Below are 25,204 nucleotides of genomic sequence, written 5' to 3' on the forward strand. Positions count from 1 at the left end.
GGGAAACACTCCCTCTAGATCTCAAGTGTGGTGACCAGCGTCGCCTCGAGCGTCCGCGTAAGGACCCAGACAATCAGTAATCCCAGAGAATTCTCTCTGCTGCCTCTGAAAGCCCTTCGTCCCCACCAGGATCTTACCTCCAGCTGCAGCCAGCAGCTGTTCCTGACAAGAGAACAGCTTTCTCACCCTTGTCCTAGGAAAAGCTACATCCAGAAGTCAAGTTTGACGGAAGGGCAAAAGAGCTTTCCTAAGTGCCTTGCTAAAGCACGAAGTTTGAGCTTATACCGGCTGTCAGGGTTGCGGGACTGCCTCTTCCCTGCATCATTCTAGAAATTAGACCCTCGGGGGACCGTTAGCTTTAATTTATAACAGAACAAGCTGAAAAGCAGCCTCTGGTAAAAGACTGGAAGTGTGAGAGGGAAAACAAGCAAGCTTGCGAGCAATTAATGACAGGGAGACTATACTTGTTTTTTAAATAAACAGAAATAAAAAAGCAAGCCCTATACACTGGAATACAACATGCGCCCTGTGTGTGGTGAAGCAGGGCCGCGGTACCGCCGTGTGTTAGGCCACGACCTGACGCTGGGAGAGGTCTGAGGGTATCGTGGTCATCCCAAGATGTCAGCCGTTCAACCTGTCATTCTCGGTGGGGAGGAAGCACCCCACCTTCCCACCAAAGCAGGTGAAGAGCAAGACGACACTACTCTGCCTCCTCTTCTGCAAGTAGGCTGAACATCTCCCAGCTCCTCCTGCTGCGGTCTCCGGAGGATACACAAGGCAACACTCTCTCTGGAGTGGAGCCTCAGCTCGTCTTACTGGCTTATCCGCTTTACGCCCTTTGTATCAATGGGTCTGGAACCTACAAATAACTTAAAACTTCATCTGCTCAACGTTTTCCACCTGTCGCTAAGCTACAGCGACGAGGGGGACGCAACGGGCATCTCGTCTCTGGGACCTGTGATGCCTGCCAGATCCTCTTTTCTGTGTTGGGAATAAAGTACGTCGTGGCCATCCGATCTGCTCTTAACCGTGGCACTACAGAATCGTACAAAAGAACTCAGCAAAACATTTTTGTTGTTGGTTTTTTCCCTTACGGTTGTATTCCTGAGATACGATTTTCTGCGCTAAGCTTCAGACAGAATTTTATAAAAATCCTACCGTTATAACATCATGTTCTATCATCGTGCATAGGCCCTATAATTAAATTATTCATTTAATGAGGTTAGTGGCTAAACTACACATAATGGTTTGAAGGAAGAAATACAAAGCGTTATGGATAAAGGTAAATAACACTCTATTTTCCTCTGCAATTGTTCTCCGAGCCATTACTTTGCACTCAGATCGCTACCGCTAGGTTGTTATTTAAAGTGAGTGGGTACTGGCTGTTAACGCAGCCAAGGCTTTGTTCAAGTGGAGGTGAAATGATTCACCGAAACTTTGAGAACAAAGCGCCAACAATCAGTGACTTAATCCGAGCTCAGCGCAGCTCACGCAGTATGGCAAGTCACAATTTACGGCTGCATTGCTACTGGCAGTGGATAGGAAAATGGAAAATCTCTTCACCGAGGGAACACCAACTATGTGAAAGCAGAGAAAATGACTCCAGCTGAGCTCCTCAGCCTTCCCAAAAAGCAGCGGGAAGAGCAGCAGCAGAAAGACGATGCCGGGCTCTGCCACGGTCTCGCTCGGCTCTCCTGTGCAAGCCTGAGCTACGCTGCCGTGACGTAAATACGTGATGAATCGCAACAGCAGCGTAATCTAAAATCCGCGTTTTCCACCACCGCGCCCCTGGGACAGCCGCTAGCGGGAGACGGCGCTTTCACGCCCACGCTGCCCACGCTTCGCCCTGGCAATACCGATGTTTTTATCCAACACGGGTAGCGCCTGATCTACCAGCCAGACACGACGCACTTGGGTACTGCTCGTACGGTGCTAACTCCTTCATGTCTGAATCTCTTCTAAATTCTAAGACTCTCCCAAGCCCTTCAGAGGCCAGAGAGGCCCTTTAGCAGACTCAAGGCTGTATTTCAGGGCACAACTTTGCTAACATACATTTTTAACTGTGACTTAGGCATTACACTATTTCCAACATAAAGCAAACCTCTTAGTACAGTGGTTCATTAAGAATTCTCTTTTCCATTCTCCACGTTTTTTTCTTTATCATCATCTCTGGCTTGCGTCTCACCTGTACGTATGACGTTGTTCTCTGAGGTTGAAAAGAGTCTTTTCTGTAAACCAGAGGTGCGCATACCTAACACTCTTTTTTTTTTTTAAAACCCTTTGTTTTAAAACACAATGTTATTAAAGTACGTATGAGGAACATCACGGTGTAATATTTTGAGGGGGAAAAATGGAAACAAAAACAATACCTGTGAAGTTACAGAACTGATTTAAAAAAAGAAGTGTTGATTTTCATTTTTTAAAGAATAGAAAAAAATTAAAATAAGTGTATGGACAGAACAAAAGAGATGCATGAAAAAACACTGGCATCTGAACAGAATAAAAATTACAATGGTGACTTAAAAAAAAAAGGCAAACCCAAAAGACAAATGCATGCTAAAAGTACATAAACTAAGTAAGAGTTACAAAGCACTCACACGCTTTTAATCTGCTACTGTTATCACTGAAACGAGCATTTTAGTGAATAAGCAGTAACTTTCTATTCTTCATTCCAAAACATCAAGGCAAATGGTGTTTTGGGAAATGAAAACTCAAAGCTAAATCCGAAACATGTCAGAAGTAACACAGAAGAGCATAAAAGTCATTTCTTTTAAACAAGGAAAAACAGTATTCTCTCTTAAGATTCATTAGGAGTTTCTGTGTTTAATGAAATACATTCACGAAACTCATGGTATTGCTCCTCCAAGCGTTTCAAGCTTAAAACCGTACCTTTCACATCCTCGTCTTCAATGGTTGTATTGGAGCTCTCTGTTGATTCCTGTTGAGAAGTAAATATAAGCAGAATGTATAAAACAAGTCAAGCCTTATCTGCGTGCCTCTGAAAATTAGTTAGTTACAGAGATCATGCAAAGCCTTGAAGCAGGGTGGGGTGTAATTCACAAACAAATGGTCACACACCGATTAAGACATTTCACCTGAAACTCATGTCAAATGGTGCCATTCTCTACAGTAGGGAACAGAAATACATTTCCTGCCGTCTAAAGCTCTTACTTCACAGGAATGTAAAGGAAATTTTTTTTTTCTTTAACATCCAACTGTACAAAGTCCATTTGAAATGTTATATGAGTTACCTCAGCCAAGTAGGAGAGCTTGCCATTTTAAGCTTAGTGATTAAACCAACTGTGTAAAATAAGTCATTCCATTTTGACTTTCAAATACGCAGACTTCTGCATGCTACAATGTACAACTGTTTTTCTGCTCATATGACTTATGCATCGTATATTAAAACAAAGTCTCCTAGTGATTTTAAGAATGTTGGATCGGATTCTGTCATTTTTATACTGAGGTTGTGATAAAAAATTTTGTGGAGATGGAGAATTGATAAATATACGATAATGACTTTGACAAACTATCTTTGTAGCTGTATTCTTCAGCCAACCAGTCATGTAGAGGAATGACTCATCTATCAGACAGTTTATACTTAAGCTGCCACACTGTTAAAGAGGCAAGGATACTGTATCTCAGTCTTTCAGGAATTACCAGAAATATGAAATATTACAGGCAAATTCAACAGGGCACTGTCAAATCTAATAGGTACACAGTTTTAGAAAGCTGGAAATTTTTTAAACTTTTTTTTTTTTTAAAAATCTGTGTACTTCCTTGAAAAGTAGAATCAATATATATCTTTTTAATTCACAGCTCAATAGCAAAAAGGATTAACTGGTCTATTTTTATCTGAGAGACAGAAAATAGGACTGGTATTGTATTTAGCTCTTAAAAGGATTTTACAATTAAATAATAAAAGGTAAATCTGACAGTGCCCTTTATTTACTCTGTCCTCACAAGGCTGAGCCGCAGGAGTGTTCAAAACGGTTAATGCACTACTAACACCTTAAAAAAACCAAAACGTATGTGCATCCATAAATGAAACCACATGAATTAATTCACACGCAAACAAAACTGAACGAGTCACCATGCTTTTCCTGAACCGGCTGGTGTTAGATGTTTCACTCTACGCAGATGTATCATGCTCTATCGCTTAAAATAATAGATAAAGTACTTAGAAGTAAACAACTCCCCACACACAAATACAAGTTGTAAACACCATGCACAAGCTCACACGGCAGACGTAGCCTGTAATACTGAAGCATCCACTCCGGTTGCCATACTACAACGATCAGTCTTTCAGACAAATTTCGGAGTAACTCTCCGCATTAAGTGGTTTGCTTGTCTGCTGCGACCTTTTGGGACATCGAGTATCTTAATTGCTATGATTATATAACAAAGTCAAGTAGATGTAGTCACGCCAATATTTTATCTGGGTTTTCTGGTCTTTAGCGGACTTCAGCGATAAAGATTAGACTAAGTGTTCAAACACAGGCTGTTTGTTGCCTAGCAATTTAAACTTGGGGAGCTGAAAAAGGCAGGAAGACGAAAAGGAAAGCTCCATGTTCGACAGACGCAAGGTACGTAAAGGAATGGGACATACAGGCACAATACACACCATCAGCACTTTCATGCTTGAGAAATGTCTGCATGCGTTATTTTTTCACTCAGACAATCCTTCTCATATGAAATAAGCACAAGTAGTTACGACTAGATAAGTGAAATGTCAATTCTTTAAGTTAACACTAAACGGTGAAATTTTTGTTGGAAGAGCAAATTCTTTCCAGGAAACCTAGGAACACGTGTTATACGGAAATGATGATATTTCCTGGCCCTCTTTCAAGTCCATGCATGAATAAAACAAAACAAAGCAAAACAAAACACGTTTTAGGGATCAGCTGCCAAACGCCAACATCACAATACACGAGAAAAAGAAAAGAGCATGAAGAAAACACCTAAAAATCAAACGACCTCTCTGTCCCTTGAAATGTTAAAATTTTTTTTGAAACTGCTCGGTGACGTTATGGAAGAAAACCAAAGTCCCGTGCAAAAGACACGTCACAACACAGTGTATGAGCATGCTGAGAAACAGCAGATGGGGTAAACTGAAACGGCGTCTTCATCTGAGGTGGCAACTGCGGGTAAAACTCATCAGTACCATCTCACCACACTCTGAGAAGAGCGTTCTTTGGTTTTTCCCAGGCTGCAGCATCTTTCGGCCCAAACCAGAGAGACGCCACGCGCCCCGAGCCCGGCTGCGCCGGCTGCCGAACTCTGCCGATCGCCACCGTCTCGCCCAAGAGCTTCAGAAGCTCAGCGCTCAGCGGGACGCACGCAGCAGATGAAGACACGAAAACGGGCTCAAGAGACACCGGGTGTAACAAATGCAGGAATGACATGTCCCTTGCTAAGTTCCCGGCATGGCTCTACGTTGCCGTGGGACAGTGGATGAAATGTGTGGTGTGGAAAGGCAAGATGGGAGTCGATTCTTTCTGAATACCTTATTTCCATCAGGGTTGTGGATTACTGTAGTTTGGGGCTCCTGAGCGAGAACAAAATAAAGAGAAAAAGAGTTCCCGTTGGTAAAGACATTCTCATTAGCGCGAGGGAGCGCAAGGAGAGCCAGCCCACAAACGCTGAGCGCTGACAAGAGCTACATCAGACAATAACTGTTGCCAGAGGGTGAAACGGGATGTCCCTCACCCAGATTTCCTCAGCAGCAAGCCAGCCCGAGAGACCATCTCGCCTGATGCAGCAGCATGCAGAGACCTTATTCATGACCAGCGTCCACAGGGCTTTGAAGCACTGGAGACCCGCAGAGGCTCTTTTGCGCACTAAATGCTTTGCTCCTTTTCCTGGCTGAGCCAGGCCAGACAGGGCGGCCAGAAATCGCCTCTTTAAGCATGTTTGCTTGTATTAGTATTAAGCCATCAAATAGAAACACAGGTGCATCGGTAGGGATCAAGGACGAGTTAGCTACCTTGGAACACTACCCTGTATTGGAAGACGTAGATTACTACCCGTTGCTGCCCTGGCAGAGCAGCATAAAAGAGAGTTCTTCGCGTCGTTCTGCAAGTGTAATCTCCCCAAATCCTTTTCCTTTAAAAAAAGCTTAAATAATCTTTGCAATGGCACATCGCCAGCATCCTTTCAGCACGGAGTACCGCGCGCGGCTACGTCTGGGAACAGACTGCCTTATACTCATGCACGAACCCTGTTAACTGATCCTTAGAAATTCCTTAGCAGTGTATGCCCCAGTGCCAGTCGCACACACAAAAATTCAAGAGGAAAAATCTCTCCTGATGTGAATTACCCACGTTTTCAAAGCTCTATGTGCGGGCACACGGGAAACGATACTCACAGAGTTAGGTACTTGGGCACTGGCATTTGCGAGCCCTGTGATACAGGTATGCCTAGGGAACAGGAGCTACTAATAAAAGCAAGACTGCAATAAGAAACATTTGTGAACGGCACTCTGATCAGTAACACGTTCCTAGCAGAGCTGATTAATGAGTAATGTCTCCTGCAGATTTAAACATTAAGAGGAACAAGCAAAAATGTTTAGCGCTAGATGCCTCTTGATCCCAGTGAAGACTTGCAAAGTCCTGCTGAGTTTTAGGAAATATGGAATGAGAATCTGAATAAGGTCTATTTTATGGTTGCCTAGCAATAATCCTGCTAGCTCTCCTCGATATCAATACTTATAGTAGGACAAAGCAAAGAAAATAACACAGCCTCTTTTTTTTTTTTTTTTTTTTGCAAAAGGTTAGCATTAAAAAGATGGAAACAGTCGTCAGGCAAGGAGCCAAGAGCAACATAAAGTGCATTCTACTCACTTTCTGGAACAGCATGCAAAAAATTCCACTACAGTTACAAATGCTACGACTCTACCGCATCCAGCTTCCATGTAACATTGTCTATTAATAAACACGCTCTAATGGACTTCCTCGCACCAAAAAAAAAAAAAAAAAGAGCAAGCATAATTCAAACAAAAAGTTTTTCCAAAACCTCTTTTTTTAGAAAGCAAACAGAGGAAACGCATGGAAAAAGAACCAAAAAAAGAAGGAAGAACAAACAGAAGACAGTCAAAAACTCCGAGATAGCATGAGAAGGAAGATTCCAGGTATACCAGCGCCGGGGTAGGAATATTTTCCTTGGGGCTGGTTACCACGTTCGTTTTGTTGTTTATCTGTAGGTATGCAGAAAACAGAAACAGACAGGCCTTAGAACTGGCGGTAGGCACCGTATCTATATCTCTCTGTATAGAACATCTATATACAGATATAGATATCTATATATAGATATAGATATGGAAATAAAGAATCACAGAAAGATGAACTTATGAACTTAAGACTGGCAATAGAGCCGATAGCTAGCCGCAACTCCTCCAGACACGCTGGCTACGGGCTTTCAGATGCGCTATACCACGGTCGATTCACGGTATAGATGATTCGGCTGTGACACTTAGAAGAACAGAGAGCCTTTCAGTAGCAGCTAATCACATATCAGAAGAATACAGAATTAACACGGGTTTGAAATAAGTCCTAAGTAGCCACTGCCCTTTTTTTGTCATGCAACGGTATTAAGTAATGGCACCCCGTTGTTCTTTATTTCTAATTACCTACTACTACCATAAATAGTATTTGATTATTCATAGCTCTCCAGAAATCTATAGATTTGTTCTGCTGGCTTCCGGGAACAGATTTGAACACATGTAACTGATTCCAGGTCTGATTAAATACAACTGATGATAGAAGAGACTGCTGCCCCTTTGGCTTTTTTTTTTTGGTTTTAATTTAGACAAAAATAACTGGCAGCTGTGATTTGCTGCAGTCTCAAAAATCCTGCAGTAATTGTGTATCAGCCTTTCAATTTTGGTACTATAACCTGAAAGTGTAAGGTTTCACACTACAGCGTCTGTAGTCTTACTCCACAGATCAGTACCTATCTGCTTAACTTTACATGTTAATTCTTAAGCTTAAGCACAGTAGCAGACCTTTACAAGACTTTTGGCTTTTACTTACACAAAATTTTAATTCAAATTAAACTGTTTAGCAGTAAGTTTAAAGGTATCTGATTCTTTAAATCCATTTTTAAGATTCAGCTTTCATAAATACCGTGGTACGAAAAGAACAGAAATACTAAAAATAATGTACCGAGCCACTTTTTCCATGCACTAAGAAGCAAGATTAATGTATAGTAAAACTAGTGCGAAAAATGTCATTTTTTTCCTTTAACAATAATTAGGAAAAAAAGTTTATGTACATTTTGGTCATGTCTAATTTTAACAAGAGCAGTCCAAAGCAGCATGCAGAACTGGGTGTATAGATATATATTGTCTGGAAAGATTTTGATCAAAAAAAAAAAAAAGTTCTACTGAACCTTCTAGTCACGGTACTTAGCAATAAATGTGCAAAACAAAGGAAAAAGGTCCCAAATTGTTTCATTAAGGGATTTTTATAAAATGTGATTAACTTCTTCATTTAAAGAAACAAACTCTAGCAATTTTGGGGACAACATTTGCTGTGTTTTCTTCTAAAAGAAGAGCCTTTCTACACCGATTAGAAAACGGCGATATGCGAAGTACCGTCTGTGAAAAGGCACAAGGAAGGAGGGAGTCCTAGGACAGCGGTCCCAACTGAGCTGCGGGTGGAACAGCCGACTTCTGACTTAAACTTCCCGACGACTCCGCGGTCTCAGATGAAGCCTTCAGCTTCCCAGACACTTAGGCTTTGCCTGCTCCAAGGCTTTGCTAAATTCCAGGCTTCACAAGCTAACGCCGCTGGGGAAAGTCACAGAACTTCATGTCCTCAGCAGTGTTTGATGATTTTACTTTGGTACAGGTGTGGCGGCTGACTCGTTGTTTGCAGGCATTAAGCCTGCAGCTGAACCGAATCTGACTTAGGATATGTTTAGATTACAGAAATGTCAACAAGATTTGCATTAATTAATTACAGACTGCAAATTTCATTACCTTAACCAGCATTTAACTGGCTTTGAAAAATATACGGTAGTGTCCTTAGTTAATGTCAGAGAAAATGATTTTGATACTAAATGTTATTTAGTAGTATCTGTGACAGGAACCATTCTCCCGTACAGAACAAAAATAATTTCATTTGATTTAAAAATCAAAGTTCACCATGCTCTACAGCAGGAGGATGAGAAACACTTATTTTTTTTAAACACTGGTCTTTCTCCAGAAATTGTCATTAAGAGAAAGTACGAGTCCTTATTGAGTTCCAAGTGTTTAGATTATGCCCCAACTTGGCCTAGTTATTGTCAAAGAAATTTCATTTATCTATTCACAGTTACAGCTGTAAGTTGCAGGGGTGTCTGAAGAGGGAGAGCATAAATACCTTTGTGCATAAAGTCATTCACGGGGAGACAGAATTATTTTATATATCAACTAACTTGCTTTGATATTTATGGGATTGAAAGATGGACAAAACCTGAACTCCTTACTCAGGAAAAAACTTCAAAAACCAAAAAAACCCACCACTTCAGTAAATGAAAGTTCTACAGAAGAACTGTGGAATAGTGAGAACACGTACAACACCGCTTGACGGCACACTAAATCTTCCAAAACAAGAGAAAAATCACATATCAAGTTGTATAGCTGCAAGTCCATATTTTTACGACAGCATAGTCATCAAGAGACTACGAATAAAAAGGCCCTGACAAAAGGCAGATAGGCATGTAACAAAAACACGAGGAAAGAAATGAAGATTTCACCAGATTTCATACAGTCCTATTCAGTAGTAGCTTAATCCAAAAAATAAAGTGATATGCCAAAGGAATGCTTGTTGTTGAATACATCATGAAAACAGGTTAATCAAATTTCAGTTCCAATTTTGCCTGAGTAAGGAGAGCAGGCTTGGGGTCCATACTCCCTTGGTGAAACTCCTATAAAAATAAACAAGATCCATTACAGCTACTGCTGAAAACTGCAGGAAATATATTCAAAATTTCTTAGTAAGGTATCGAGAATACAGCAGTCATTAGTTAAAGCAGAAAGAGAGCGCATAATTCAAAATACAGTTATTTCTTCTGTGTAAACTTGGTAAAATCCTTTGAAACTTAGAGAGAGGACAGCAATACGCCAGTATACTTTCTCTCTCTCACAGAACGTATATATGTGCTTTTATTAAGATATGAACACCCACGGTGTATTTTGCATATATTTCTAACAGCAAAGGGAAACGATTCCCAAAGGAGTAAAATATTTTCATATGCAACAGCTATTCTGAAGTTGAATTATGCTTAAGCGGTGACCTTCTATTTGTTGGGAAGAAACAATTGTTGTTTGTCAAAAGCCACTCTCTTAGGTCTGACGCTAGTGCAGCACAGACACAGGTAAACGCTCCAAACAGCCGGGCATGGCTGCAGAATCGTTCCCGGTCTTTTTTCAATATATTATAATTTTAAGAAAGCAAACGTGTTATCTTGGGACTTAACCTTCCACGTGGTACTTCTGTAACAAAAAGTTGAAGCACACTTCAAGTTTGGGATACTAGGAGTATCCCCACCGTACCTTTCTGGTGACCCTCATCTGGACGCTGCCAACACCGACCCTCTGTCACTGCGATTCTGCACTCACTCATAGAACAGACTATTTACCTGTGGAACTACATGTCTGCTCGGACCTGACCAGCAATTTTTGCTTCCCGGGGAGCGCTGTGCTTCCCCGCGCAAGGCGCGGATGAGGGATTTGCTTTCGCTCTCCCGGCAGCAGCAACAGAAGCTGGCTGGGACGTCACAGCTGATCATCACGAGCATCTCAGAAGTCAGATTAAAAACCGTAATAAACAGGAATATAGTAAGTTGCTGTGTGGCATCACAGAGGCCAGATGAATGCAAGACTGCAGAGCAGGCTGAGGAGGAAGAAAAGTTATTGTCAGTTGGGACATCTTGTGACGAAGCCCTGAGCTGTGAAGGACATTAGCTGGGAAACTGGAGCATGGGAAGGCTGTGAAATTGTTTTTTTTTTTTTTTTTTTCCACTCCTGAGCATTTAGCATGGCATCTTGGTCTACAGCGGCTCAATTAAAGCAATATGATTTCACTGTGCAGAGCAATGTGGTTTGTGTTACATTTTATGGTATTAATACTATTAGCTTTTAAAATAAGGAGGTTTTAAACATTAATAGAAGGCTGTTCTAAGATTACCGTTTTGTTACTATTTTATTTACTACGGGCAGATGCATTGGCCAATGTTACATCTACTTTTATGTTTTCGTATGTCCCCAGGTTAAAAAAAAAAAAAAAAAAAAAAAAAGAAAAAAAACTTGCTTGAAAGAACTGCAGAACAATTCACTCCGGATGGCTTATAGCAACTGCAGGCTTAAAGTTCGCAAGGTCGTACTTTAAAGTCTTGCAGCTTCTCACAGTATGTTAACAAAACTAAATGCAAGTGTTTGACTTCTGAGTGTGAACATTTCACAGGAGGAAAAAATCTGTCAATAAAGATCCTCACCATCATCTGAACACTCGAACTGGACTTCCTTTTCTGAATTGACCAGTCAGAGAGAAAGGAAAAGAAGAAAATGTGACTGGTTGGATTTGAAGTATCAATGCATGGAGTACAGTATATTTCTGTTTTGGCTTTTTTTTTTTTGTTGTTAAGAAAGACAGCTTAAGCTGTAGGAAGGGGGAAGGGGAAATCTATGGAGTATATAGTATCTCAAAACAGAAATGACAAAAATAGACTTTCCCCAGATGTAAATTTACTCCCTTTGCTCCACATGACCATGCAGACAAACAGCAGACACATAAATGTGCTGAAAATCAAAGTATCAAATCCCAACCAAGTGTAATTTAGGCAAAATTTTGGCAACAATTGTTTCCGGTATTATAAAAATTGAGATATAACAAATACCATCATAGACCTGTAGGAGGAACGATATTTCGAAAGAAAAAGCCGGTCAGATAGAGTGCATAAAATTTATATATTCCACAATGAAACATGTTAAGGGCTTTCCACAGGAATGACAAAATAGTACTGACTGTGTGCTTCTCCACATAACTGTGATATCTACTACTTGACAGTGAGAAGCACTGAAATCGTAGTGTACTCACTTCATTTTAAGTCAGTCTCATGATTTTTTTAAATAGAAGTGTGCACATGTGGGAGAACAAGGGACAAATATACTATGAATCTGGTATTTAAGTATACAACGGTTTGGTAAAGTAAAAAGTTAAGATAAATAGAAAATTAAAATTCAGATCAAAGACACACTTCTGAGCAAACACACAGAGCACAGAAGGATATCTTTTGAATCATATAATGAAAGCTTGAGGCACTTATTTTAGTCTTCAGGAGTCCTGCGAGAAAAGAAATAAAATATTGTTCATTGCTGAGTGATATATTTTTTTTTCTGGCTGTTCTTCAAAGTATTTATCCAGAATGTTCATTTGTGAAGCATCTCTCCTCCTGCAGGATCTGGTGACATGAGAACAGGAGCTCTAAATCATGTATGAAAGCTGCCAAAATGTTCCCTTCTTAGCAAGGTCTATTAGTCAGGATGAGCCGATTTGTTGAGATAGTAAACCCCTCAAGTTCTGCCAAATATAGCAAGTACATCTGGCAGAATACACCTCATGTGGAGCCAAGCCTACTGGTGAACTTTTGGTCTTCCATGAAACCTAATGAAAAGTCAAGGGGAAACACGGAGGCCACAGAGCTGCAGATGCACACTAAAAAGCTATCATGCCCACCACCAAGCCATCATTTATATTTACAAGCTAGTTACTAACATTGTGCTATCAATTACACAATCATCCTTCATTAAAATAGTAAGAAAAGCACTTTCTCCAGTTGTTTTCTATCTTCCACTAAAATGCTTGTTTTTCAAATATTTCTTTTATTTCATTTTTAAGCTTTACCTAACCTTAATCGCTTGAAATATACAGTTAAGAAGCACTTATTAACAAATTCTATAAAGGAGAGAAATAACAATAATCGATTCTAAAAACTGGCAAAAGTTACAGATAGGCAGTGGATAATAAAAATGTATTTTAGAGCACGTTTTTAACCTACCTTAACTCCATCCGGTTTTTTCAGTAAACTCTTGGCTGCTGTAAAACGAGACAAATAATTTCAGTGTCGGGTGGCTACCACTGAGGTCACCCGGCTACGCAGCAAACCCCCATTGCCTCCCAGCTGCAGACAGGTTTTCAGCTTTTATTTCCTCCTTGTGTTGCTCCGAGCATAGGAAATAAAATATTTAAGAAAGTAGAAATACTTAAGATTACGATACGTCTCTTTTCCCATTGATTCAAGCTGTAGGTTAACTGTGCTTATAGAAGGAGAGACCTCCTTGGGTGGCACAGAGGCCGCGGAAGCAGGGCGAGTGTAAAAGCTGCAGCCCCGGATACGTTCATTTTTTTCAGCTGTGGTATTTTTTACAATTGTTGACGGGGACAGTTTGATACGACAACAAAAAAATGCTGTTCTGATGGCAGGGACTTGGATCGGGCGTTTGCAGAGCGCACTGGTATCTTAATGACGTTATTCATACGGTGGCGACGTAAAAGTAACCAGGATCGGATCAACAAGGTACCTGGAGAGCACAGTGAGGTACCACGCTACCTGTTCCACCTAAGGAAAAGTAAACTGGGTTTTAAAAAAGCACCTCTGCGCAAAGGTTCTTTGGGGATCTCCCCCCGTGAGAGCACCAGCCACCTCGCGTGAAAGGCCGAATACGGACGGAGGAGCGACCTGCTAGCGAGGGGCTGCTCTGGAGGAGCGCTTCCTAGGAGCCCGTAGGAACAAACGGTGGGCTTTGCTCCAGCTTCTAACGAGGAAAACCTGCTCTGTCCTGAATCGTGTTGCCCACCGACCAAACTCCTTCGCAGCGGTGAGAACTGCTGGGGGAAATTCGGCTTGCCAGGACGTTACCCCTGTGTTAGGCTTGCAGTTCCACCGCTTCACACTGCCTCCGAGAACGGGGCCAAATCACCCCAGATTACTGAATTTGGAGGGCTAACGTGCAAACAAGGACCTGGCACTGACAAACGTCACCACGTGACGGGTGAGCTATTCAACTGAATATTCACTAAATACAACTGAATTCAGTATTCATATATATAATACATATGTATGTTCATACATACAGTAATTCAACTGAACTAGTCACTAAAGCGCACAAGCTTCACGACTCACTGCCAAAGACCTGAAGAGTAATAAATTACAAAGCAAGCCTGGCGTTTTTTTGTTTTTATTGTTGTTTATGACCCAATCTTCCTATCAGAGAATGTATCACTGCTTAGGTTGTAAGAAAGCGTTGTTCTATATACGCTGTTTTGCTTAGAAGTAGGAAGCCTTTTAGAAAGGCTTCACCTTCACCTGGCACAACCAAAGGGAGACGGTCCTGACGTGGAGCTCCCATCATTACTGGCATCTTTCTCTTTAATGCAAAAAAACCCCAAACAATTGGACCTTGCAAGCCTGAGGTTGCTCAAACGAGCTGAGGATATTGGAGTTACTGAGTATGCGGTCTAAACTTGAAGTTGATTTTTGTCTTTGTGGCTTATTCTCTGGCTACACCTGCATTAAGCGCTCATTCAGCTCTGGTTCTGTTCTTTCTTAAGAGAAAACGTAAGACCACCTTGGAAACTGTACAGAAATAACTGATGTCCTTTATTGTGTTCTTTACATGAAAAAAAAAAGGAAAGGGAAGCCAGGTTTATGTTTGTAATTTCACTAATGTATCAGCCCTCCAAACGCAGTTTATTCATCATGGACCTCAGCCAACGCTACCATTCGAACTCTCACAAGGTTCATGATTTACAACAAAAATGAACAAGAAGAGATCCACCTGCATTACGTAACAGGACCACTGCATGTTTTTACGTACAGAAACATGTACGTTAATATCGGGAAGAAATTATTTTACATGTATTTTTAAGATGATGTGCAATCATCCTGTTGCAATGTGTGCTTAGGGGCCTTGATGAAACATGGCCTTAGATTTTACGCCACCGCAAATATTGTGGGCGCTCCATTAACTTCCGAAATTCATTCAGGGAAAGCGAAAGGGAGGAGCTGTTTCTAAAACCTAAGACAAAAAAACCCAGAAGTTCATTGCTTTCGAAGCCTGCTTTATACTGTTAGCCCTTATAAAACCATGGGAAAACGTAATGAATTCTTACAGGCTGCTGTTCATCACAAACTAGGTCCTTTTGCTGAATTTGTCCATAACATTCCTGAGTTCTTTTAATGCCTAATAAGTATTACATGTTATATGTAAACAATTAAATGAAAGCCAGTGAAATGAGGGCACCAAAAGCAGTAACGACGAGTATTGTGTTTATGGCATTGCCAGCGTGTCCTTCAAAATGTGCCTAGTATGGATTATTATGCAGTATTTTATGTTATAGGACATATTCCACACTCAACTGCCTTTGTTGGTTTTGGCTTGGAACATATTTTTAATAATATTTTAATGCATCTTTCTTTAAGCACAGATACTGCATACAAATCAAACAGTTAAAGAATTTGCAGTAGCAAAGCAATTAGCGTGTTCTAAATTAAGCCCACAATGAAAGGTTTCTTGCAACTAGAAGCAGTAGCTATAAATAAAACCTACGGCAGCGCTAACAGGCCAGAAAGCAGACTGAAAAGAAATGGTGTTGTGACAACATGTAGAAATTAAAGTGGTTTAGGACAAACAGCAATTTTGATTTAGAAGAGAAAAAAGATGTTCCTTTCACGTGCTGAGGGTCTTACCTCACAAGAAATATACATTCCACATAAAAGGAAGAAAGAAAAAGGAAAATAAAACACTTTTACAACCACATCGTTATGGACTAATGACCTTCAAAAGCATGCTTTGCAATGAAATACAATGAATAAACAACTTGAAAAAAAAAATGTCATCAAGGAAAAATATGGATCATTATGGTGTAAAACAGAGATGACAGGTGAAAAAAATCCAAAACAAAGCCAAAAACCTCGTTTGCTTTTCATGCCGAAATGCTATTTTAATATTACTTCATCTTTTCTTTGGTTCATGAAAGTTGAAATTAACCCTTACATATACAGACAGTGACAGTTATGAGAAGTGATAAGAAATGATGTATTTGTTTGATATTTAGTAATAGCTCATTTTTACAAGATATGCAGCCAAGATATTTCAGAAGATGTAATTTTACAACAATATGCAGTTAATGTTAAGCATTAACCCGATGTAATTTACATAAATGTAGCCTTCTGTCTTATCGGCACATATTAAATACAGGAACCTAACTAAGAACGAAATTGTGTTTCAAGTACTATGCAAACTGCACAAGTTATTCTTGCATTCACGATTATGTAATTTATTTTGGATGATTCAGTGCTTATTATTATTCAAAGCATGCCCAAAGCATGTTTTTGTCCGTACATTAATTTGCATTACGCTCCAATAGTTACATTGCAGAGGAGGAGGATATGTACAATCACTCATTTTTAAATTTGGCCTTCTTTTTCACTAGTCACTTGAAATCTCAAATGGTAAAATGAAAAATTCAGCATAGCATCAAAGTTTTGGCAATACTGCTACCGAGGACAATTCTAACACTACTAACAGCAAACTTACTTTAGCTTTTGCTATTTGTGTAGTATAAAGATCTAAATCTCCAGGGATATCACTATGAAATTATTTCATAAAAAGGAAACATCTCTTGTTACATCAAGCTAGGCATTAGAAGAGAAGGAAAAGGAGGACTCATTTTACCATGTTTCTTACTCCTTAGCAAAGCAATAAAGAATGAATGTGCCTTTTTCCCGCCCCCCCCTCAATACAAGATGCAGCAGAAGCCTGGAATGAGATTTCAGGTATATAAAAATAAGTTTTTAAATGTTGTTTGGTGATACTTGTACATGTGGAGTTATATGCATTATTTTTGATTTTCCCCCACCAAAGGAGGAACTTACACTCTACTAAAAAATTAGACTGTCATCTACAAGAGATTCTATTTGGCCCCCATAGTTTAAATTCTCTCGTTTGCTTCTGCAAAGGAAATTCCTTAAAATACACCATGATTAGATGTTTCTGAACAACAAAGATCTTTCTATACTAACAAATCCTAATTAGATCTTAGTCGTCACAGACATCAAAAAATAAAATCCACATTAATCTGGAGCTCAATGAACATACCTGAGAAATTTCTGGTAGCCAGCATAGTTGTCAAAATGGCCCCCTGTGTACACATACATTTTTTCGAATTAGCATCAAACTTGTGTGAAATTCTGAATGTCAATATGACACAACAAAAAGGAAAACACACATGTAAGTTACATCAATTACTAAATTAATCCTGAAAGAATGGATTGTCTGTGTATTATCTATCATATGTGATGCCATGAGTGCATAAACTGTAATTTAATTTTAATTACACACCTATCAGCAATACTGATAATCTCAAATATTTACTGATTGTGAATACATAATGCACAAGCCACAAGTACTCACAGGCACGGTAACTGTCAGCAAAATACATAGCTGAATATGAAACAGACTTTACAAATGTGATTACTTCTTTTTTAGTTTATTTGTAATGTGCTAATTAGAAAAGTTCACATCTGCAAAGTTATCCTGTCTGGTCAGGAGAAAACAAAGAATAATCTAAAAGAATAACCTCAAGGATTTTCCTGCAATGAAATATTGTTAATGTGTATAAATGCAGGTAATTGTTGTTATTTTTAATCCAACCAAATTATGCTATGTTCCGTTCACTTTTGTGAAAAGTTTAAGATCCTCATGCTCAAAAGCTGATCATCTATCTAATAATCCTTTTCAGCATAATATTCAAGAAAAATCTGCTTAGGTAGGGACCATTTGTTTTACACGTGGAACAAAAGCCAACATACTTAATCTTTCCAAAATTAGCTACTCATCCTTGCAGAAGTTTTCATTCTTACCTTTAGTTTTCTTCTTGCATTGAATTTCTTCAAGCAATCTACAGTCTCTTGTCTGTGCATCATAGAAGCAACTGTAGAACGTTGCTACGGGAAGAAGGAAAGAATCATTTTAACGCGCCCAGACGGACACCTAACATTTTATTTATTCGTCAACATACATACTACAACCCACATGGTCCAAAACTCAGGCCTTTAATTTCCACCCTGTCCGACTACCCCTTTATGCAGTTTTCTACATATTTTGGAAGCTGCCAAGTCAACAAAACCAAGGTCTCATTTTACACAGCCTTTCCCATATGTAAAGCCCTCTTGAAAGAAACAGGGACTAAGAAATACACAAAATCTTAGAACTTTGGTTACACAACATAAACATAATCCAAGTAGCATACCTAATTATGATTTTGAAAAATATGTTCTAAAACACGAAGGAAAGTTTTCTTTAGCATTGGTGATATGAGGTGAGGTACAGCAGGAGGAGGTATTTCAGAGAAAATTCCGTGGTACCTGCATCTTCCCTGTAACTCAACATAATTTGCATCACAATTTTCAAGGCAAGATAATGCAGCCTACTAGAATGAAGAAAGAGTTGGGAACCAGCTATATGTCTCGCTGTGACTTTCCAGGTATCAGCCCAGACTACCTGCAAAGTCAGAGTGTGGAACGTACCGAGAATTGGAAAATAGTCCTGGATCCGGTAACAGATAGGCAGCCTCTGCTACCTGCAAACTGACTCTTAAAAAAAGTCCCTTAAATTCCTGCCTTCACATTTCACGCTTATCACAATGGTTCTAGGGAAATGAAGATGTAAAGCATTATCTAACTGAAGATTACTTTCTTGTACATTTTTTTTCTCTCTGATAATTTAAAATAACGCTCTAATTTTGGAACTTCTGCACCACAAAGTCACGGCAAAGGAGTTGGTTTCTGCAAAAATCTTATCCCAGGCTGAGACCTCAATATACGACACTATTGACTGTACCTGTACAATTGCAATTTTACACTCCCCTCATTACACAGCTGCATGAGCAGGACAAAAATTATCCTCTGAACACCTTCACTATATGCAGAAGTAAAGCACGAGCTGATCTGTCTACCAAATTAGTCCGTTAAATCAGTGGAAATTACTTACACAGATCCATGGATGCTTTAGTGCTTCTGATGCTGTGATACGTTTTGCTGGGTTGATGGTAAGCATTTTATTGATAAGGTCTTTTGCTTCAGGAGTCACTGTATCCCATTCTGGTGAGGGAAACTTAAGAAAAAATATATGTGTGTACATCATCTTCTACAATCTCTACACAATTTTACCTAAGGATTTTTACTGATACTATTTCTGTATATTTGAAAAGTTTGAATTAGCCAGTTTTATAAATAATGTTTTTCTCTGTTATTATTTTGACTTTTATTTGGTTCAAATGCACAGCATTTATATATTTACAATAACACAATGCAAACTGAAATTCATAGCATAAAATAACAATGGCAGAGAGAACAACAAATCCCATTCAACTGACAGGCACATGGTCAGCACTTAACACAGTCCTAGTTTCTCTTTTAATGAAGACAAAAATATTAAGCATTATTAGTCAAACTTCTTGTTTGCTTTCTTTCAATGTAAATCTTAACGCTAACTGTATTATATAAATTCTGGTATATAAATCTAAGTATAAAGTTGTGGTATATAAATCTAAGTAGTTATGAATTTAACACCTCCCTGTTCAGCAAAATATTTATACCTGCACTCAAAGCGCCCGTTCAAATGCAAATGGAAGGAAAAAACCCCATGTCTTCAACTGCTTTTGTGAACTGACCTTAACTTGAGGATTTTTTGTTTTCCACTATTAAAAATATTCATTACTGTAGGATGACTTACTCACTAGGAAGACGACTTGACGGACCGTAAGTTTACTTTCACTAAAAGGCCATAGCATAACAACTCCCTTTTCAGTCATCGCCCTCCAGGACTGGATTCAAATAAGAGCTTAAAAATGGTAAGGTTCTGTCTTTTCCTCTTCATCATTCACAAATTACTTAAATTTGAGGCCCAACAGCCTTCTGTCTGTTTAATATAATATACAGGAATGATGTTGCAAAATTCATCATGTCGCCAAATCTTCTGTTCTTACTCACCAACACTCATAATGCTTTTTGTTGGAACACACACAGCTAATGCAACCAATTCCTTTTGAAAAGCCTTATTAGCAGCTTGTTCTTCCAAAAGTGGGCAATACAACAGTATCACGGTGTATATTTAGGAAGCTTAAGACTTCTTAAAAACAATTTACAGTAACTGATTGGTTGAAGTGATAAACCACAAGGAAAAGCACAGGCCCTTGGGAGTTCACAGAGGTCTCAACAGGTTTGTCAGGACAACATGAGCTTGCATAACTTATACACGGACCAGACAATGAAAGCTTGGAGCTGCAGGGAAATTAGATTTAAATTAGCATAGGATGTTCCTGTCCTAATAAGGTTCATGTTACTAAAGTGACATTTACTATATTGAGTGGATCAAAAAGATAACCAATAAAAAAAACAACCCTAAGAAATAATTCTAATTCCACTTTTCACTCTAGAAAACTCCTATTTAGAGGTACAATTATAAATAATTGAATAGACATAGTATAGCACGTACATCATAAGCACCAGCCTTGATCTGCTGGTAAAGCCTGTGCTGGTCTTCATCCCAGAAAGGAGGATATCCCACCAGGAGGATATACAGAATGACACCTGTAGAAAATTCCCAGTAGTAAGTAATTTCAAGAAACAAACCGCAGAAATTCATTTTACACCTGACAACCATGCAAAACAAATGGCTCAGCAGTATTATCCCAGCTATCCCAAACACTGCCTGTTCATACTGGAGAAGATAGTAAATGTAGGGTTCACAAGATAAACCCCTATGCAGAGTGCGGGCAGTAATGAATATCTGACACAACATCAGATCAGGTACACTGAAAATGTCTAGCTAGCTGGCGAAAAAAATTGCAGTCATCATGGATGTTCTAGGAAAACACATTTTTTACCTCTGGTTTTATCATGGCTTGTACTGGTGTCTGTAAGATTGTGTTTTAACTTATCTCATGCAAACAAAAGTTAGGCAACTCAATTTATCTGTGTAAGTAGATGGTCAATAGGAAATTAAAACATCCATCTGCTAGTCTTACAGAGATGATTCACTCTGACTAAAGAAAAGTGCTTACATAAATACAACCAAATAAGTGTGGGTAGAAGTAAAATAATGTCTTTTCATACTTTGTGAAAGTGTGTTGTGTAGACATGGCCAAGAATGCCATGGTAACACACCTTCACTAATAATGATTAGTAGCAGCAGTTGTAATAATAATAGTGATAATGAAGCCAGTAGAGTAACAAAAAATCCTATGACCTTTTCTGAAAATTAATACTGACTTCTACTACATATGATCTGATGCAGAATGTAATGTATTCTGGATGTCATCTCTCTCCCTCAAAATACTTTACGGTAGACTGAACATCGTTTTTCAGAATAATTTCTTACCACATGCCCACATATCCACAGGTTTTCCATAAGGATCTTTTCGTAACACCTCTGGAGAAAGGTATCCTGGAGTACCAGCAAAGCCTGTCAAAAGGCAAGGCAAGTATTCTCAAAAGCTGTACGTGCTCTACAAGAATCAAGTGATTCTAACCTCAGCCCACAAGACACAGGACATTATTTCCCAAGCCATCGACCACTAACCACTTCATTTTGAACTTTTTATGGCGAATCACCTCGAATTAACAACAATGGGAACACTTAGGCAGCCTTGGCACATCCCTTTCTGCTACCACGTCCGGTAGAGTTGAGAGGACGGCAAAAAGCCGGCCAGTTATCCATCTACACTAGCACTCCAGATTTAACAGCGGTGTCAGGGATCTGGTGACAGCGCAACAGGGGAAGGTTTCCAGAAAGATTACGAGATAGCTGACGAAATTTCTTTCGTGACTTCTGCATTACTGTAAGCTGTAGCGAGACATCCAGTAGGAAGGTGCAAAGACATTTGGCTCAGGTACAAGGTGAAAAAAGTTAGAGTAGGAAGAGTGTGGGAAACATTATCCAAGTGATCCCCTTGGAGATACTAAGTGAAAGACAGAAAATGCACACCACGCATGCCAAAGACTGTTACTGGGTTGTTTTTTTTAATCATTAGTCTAATTCAGACTATTTTAAAATAGCCCCAAACTATACAAATTAAGACTGTAAACATGATTTGCATGGGATTTCAGGGAGTCCATCAATTGTCAGCTGTAAAGTCTGTTATCACCCACAGAGTAGTTCCACTGGCGTTTATGGGGAACTAATTAACAAAACAGAGGGGCAGCTAAGCTACAGCATCGTAACTTGCAAGGAGCATTTAAAGAGATGTAAGCAAAGCTTACGTATGGCGAGATCTCTGATTCGGAAGGAAAAAAGAAAGTAAAAACACTGTTCAAATTTCTTCACACAGAAGTGGGAACTCAATTCAGCCAGTGTCAGACGGCGGCAAAGTAAATGTGCAGAGACGTTCAGGATGCGCGTTCACAAGAGCACCACTGCCTACTGCTCAGTATGAAGGCCACCGGCTTCGGGGTCAGTCTTCTTACAGCCTTTGCTGTTCCTATTTCACACAGCTACTTCTAACAGGAACTTTCCACTGCAAAACACGTTTCTGCAACGTCATTCCGCTTCTGGAAGCCTCCTTACAAAAGTTCACAAAAAGCACCTCTGAAGTAATCCAGCCTTTCAAATTTCCATGTTCTTCATTCTTTATTCATTACTAGCAGTGCTGCCTTCTCTTAGGAGAAATGCAAAACGTAGGTGTAAATGTAGACTTTTTCAGGACACCGCAACTGATAAAAACTTAACAGCCAATAACATTCTGTACCATTTCAGTTAGTATGTCTGTTCTTTCAAGCATCTTTGCCTAAAATAAATGCTTGGCAATTCTGGAAAGATGAGAATTTGGTGGCTTCCATGAAGGACCGTATGTTATTTCTGAAATACCACACTGGATTCCACAGAACATATGAGAGAGAGTGATAAATGTAAAAACTGGACAGCTACAGAAAAAGGAAGCCTTTGCCCTGCGGCTGGCAATCATTTTAGGGTGAGAGGAGGAAATGAAGGATCACATTCTGTATATTCTGCTGAGAACATAGTTAAAATATTTTCATGAAAAATAAGCTTGTTTTTTGCAGTCTCCTGACATGAGAGCTATGAATTGTTAGAGAGTACTATCATACAGGAAACACATCTTAAGCTCCTTTGAGAAGCTGAAAAATATATGTTCTAAGTAGCTTTAAATAGAGCGATGTTTCATATCCCTTCTTGGTTGTAGTGCTCTACATTAGTATTTTTGTTCATTTTAAAGGGGAAGTAAAGTTGTCTCAACTTTCAAACTTACTATAGCTCCATAAACATTACTATGCATCACTTGAAGATAAACTTTAAAGCAAAAGTAACTATAGTACTCCGCTAACTCCACCTCCTGATGAAGATACAGAATAGGTCTAAACAGAAATAACTGGTATAGTTTTAGTACATATTGCGAAGTTGTTTAAAACAGCAAACACAGAAAAGCACACAGTCATGATTTCAGTGAAAAAGAAAAAACGTACTGAAATTCTTAACTGTTATTTTATCAGGTAATTCTATAACTGGTCAGAGGGATCCCAATATGAGCGTGTACTTTTCAGGAAACTGTTGCTAACAGTAGTCATCACTTCAGCTAAAACAACTCGCAAAGCTGGAAACTGTTTGTGACTGTACAGCGCCTAGAAAAGGCTGCATGACTTTGTACTCCTATCATCGTATCATTTAAGTATCCAGAGGCCCAAGAGAAATGCTGTGCTTTGCAGTGCGGTGCATGGGTACATGAGATGGCATATTACTCAGCCTCAATAGCTTACAGTCCCAAACCCCTCTTATGCAAAGATTACGTACATACTTGATAACTGGTGAGCACGTCTCTTGAGTCTGGGTTGAAGGTTAACTATAATCCCACCATATAGACTTAAATTAATGCAGAGAGATGCTTCTTAAGCACACAGCAGAAGAGATTACTGCTCTAAGATCTTCCCAGTGCTCTCACAGAATCATTAAGGTTGGAAAAGACCTTAAAGATCATCAAGTCCAACCGTCAACGCAACACCACCATGCCCACTAAACCATGTCCCCAAGTGCCACGTCTACATGTGTTTTTGAACGCTTCCAGTGACGGTGACTCCACCACCTCCCTGGGCAGCCTGTTCCAATGCTTGACCCCTCTCTCAGTAAAGACATTTTTCCTAATATCCAATCTAAACCTCCCCTGGCGCAACTTGAGGCCATTTCCTCTCGTCCTATCGCTAGTTACTTGGGAGAAGAGACAAACTCCCACCTCGCCACAACCCCCTTTCAGGTAGTTGTAGAGAGCGATGAGGGCTCCCCTCAGCCTCCTCTTCTCCAGACTAAACAACCCCAGTTCCCTCAGCCGCTCCTCAGAAGACTTGTGCTCCAGACCCCTCACCAGCTCCGTTGCCCTTCTCTGGACACGCTCCAGCACCTCAGCATCCTTCTTGTAGTGAGGGGCCCAAAACTGAACAGGGGATTCAAGGTGAGGCCTCAGCAGTGCCGAGTACAGGGGCACAATCACTTCCCTACTCCTGCTGGCCCCACTATTTCATCACCCTCCCGCTAGACTTACGGCCTCTCAGCACCACTCATGCAAGCATTCCAAAATAAAATGGCAGAATAAACCGTGTCAGTTTGAACAGCCTAGGTTGTAGATCTTTGCTAACATACCTCCCTTTGACTCAAGAATAAACATTCAGATGAGCAGTGCGGTGAGAAGATACGGCGAAGGTGGCAGCCAAGGGGCGAGAGCAAGTAGCTGAGAGTAAGTACAGGGCAGTAGCCTTCTCCTCCCGCACAGCTGGATCCAAAAGACTAACTGTACGCAACCTAAATTTAACGCGACTAGCAAACTAATTCAGTGAAGCTACTGAAATGACTTAAGTGGTGCATATTTTAGTCCTAGTTGCAGGGCTGGGCTTAATTTGAGATGCAACTAGGACTAAATCTAGCTACCAGAGTTAACTGCAGTCCTTCCGCTGACTTAGCGAGGGGCAACGCGTCACCTGCCTGCTGCTCTCCCAGTACATTACACACCTGCTAGCAGGGTGGGGTGTTTGAAGTAAATCCTCTAACGTTTTCTACAAACAGGCAAGGAACAGGTTTGTTTTACGAACACGCAAACCAGGAAACTATCCCCCTGTTGTGTCCAAAGACACACAGCTCTTAGCTGGTTTCCTGCTG

General features: G+C 39.9%; 1 protein-coding gene across 1 annotated transcript in view; it reads right to left on the bottom strand.

Moving 5' to 3' along the window:
• Positions 1 to 25,204, bottom strand: part of CAMK2D (calcium/calmodulin-dependent protein kinase II delta) — a gene marked incomplete at its 5' end in the record, with an annotated part of 49,169 nt that overhangs the window by 20,465 nt on the left and 3,500 nt on the right. The window contains 9 exons of the mRNA XM_010291295.1: positions 2,890 to 2,938; positions 5,507 to 5,548; positions 7,136 to 7,195; positions 13,042 to 13,079; positions 17,144 to 17,186; positions 17,908 to 17,991; positions 19,037 to 19,159; positions 20,543 to 20,637; positions 21,428 to 21,511. Coding sequence (XP_010289597.1) covers positions 2,890 to 2,938; positions 5,507 to 5,548; positions 7,136 to 7,195; positions 13,042 to 13,079; positions 17,144 to 17,186; positions 17,908 to 17,991; positions 19,037 to 19,159; positions 20,543 to 20,637; positions 21,428 to 21,511 — 618 coding nt within the window. The remainder of the gene's footprint in view (positions 1 to 2,889; positions 2,939 to 5,506; positions 5,549 to 7,135; positions 7,196 to 13,041; positions 13,080 to 17,143; positions 17,187 to 17,907; positions 17,992 to 19,036; positions 19,160 to 20,542; positions 20,638 to 21,427; positions 21,512 to 25,204) is intronic.

This window comes from Phaethon lepturus, unplaced genomic scaffold (genome assembly GCF_000687285.1).
Source record: "Phaethon lepturus isolate BGI_N335 unplaced genomic scaffold, ASM68728v1 scaffold14707, whole genome shotgun sequence".
In the NCBI taxonomy this organism is placed as follows: domain Eukaryota; kingdom Metazoa; phylum Chordata; class Aves; order Phaethontiformes; family Phaethontidae; genus Phaethon; species Phaethon lepturus.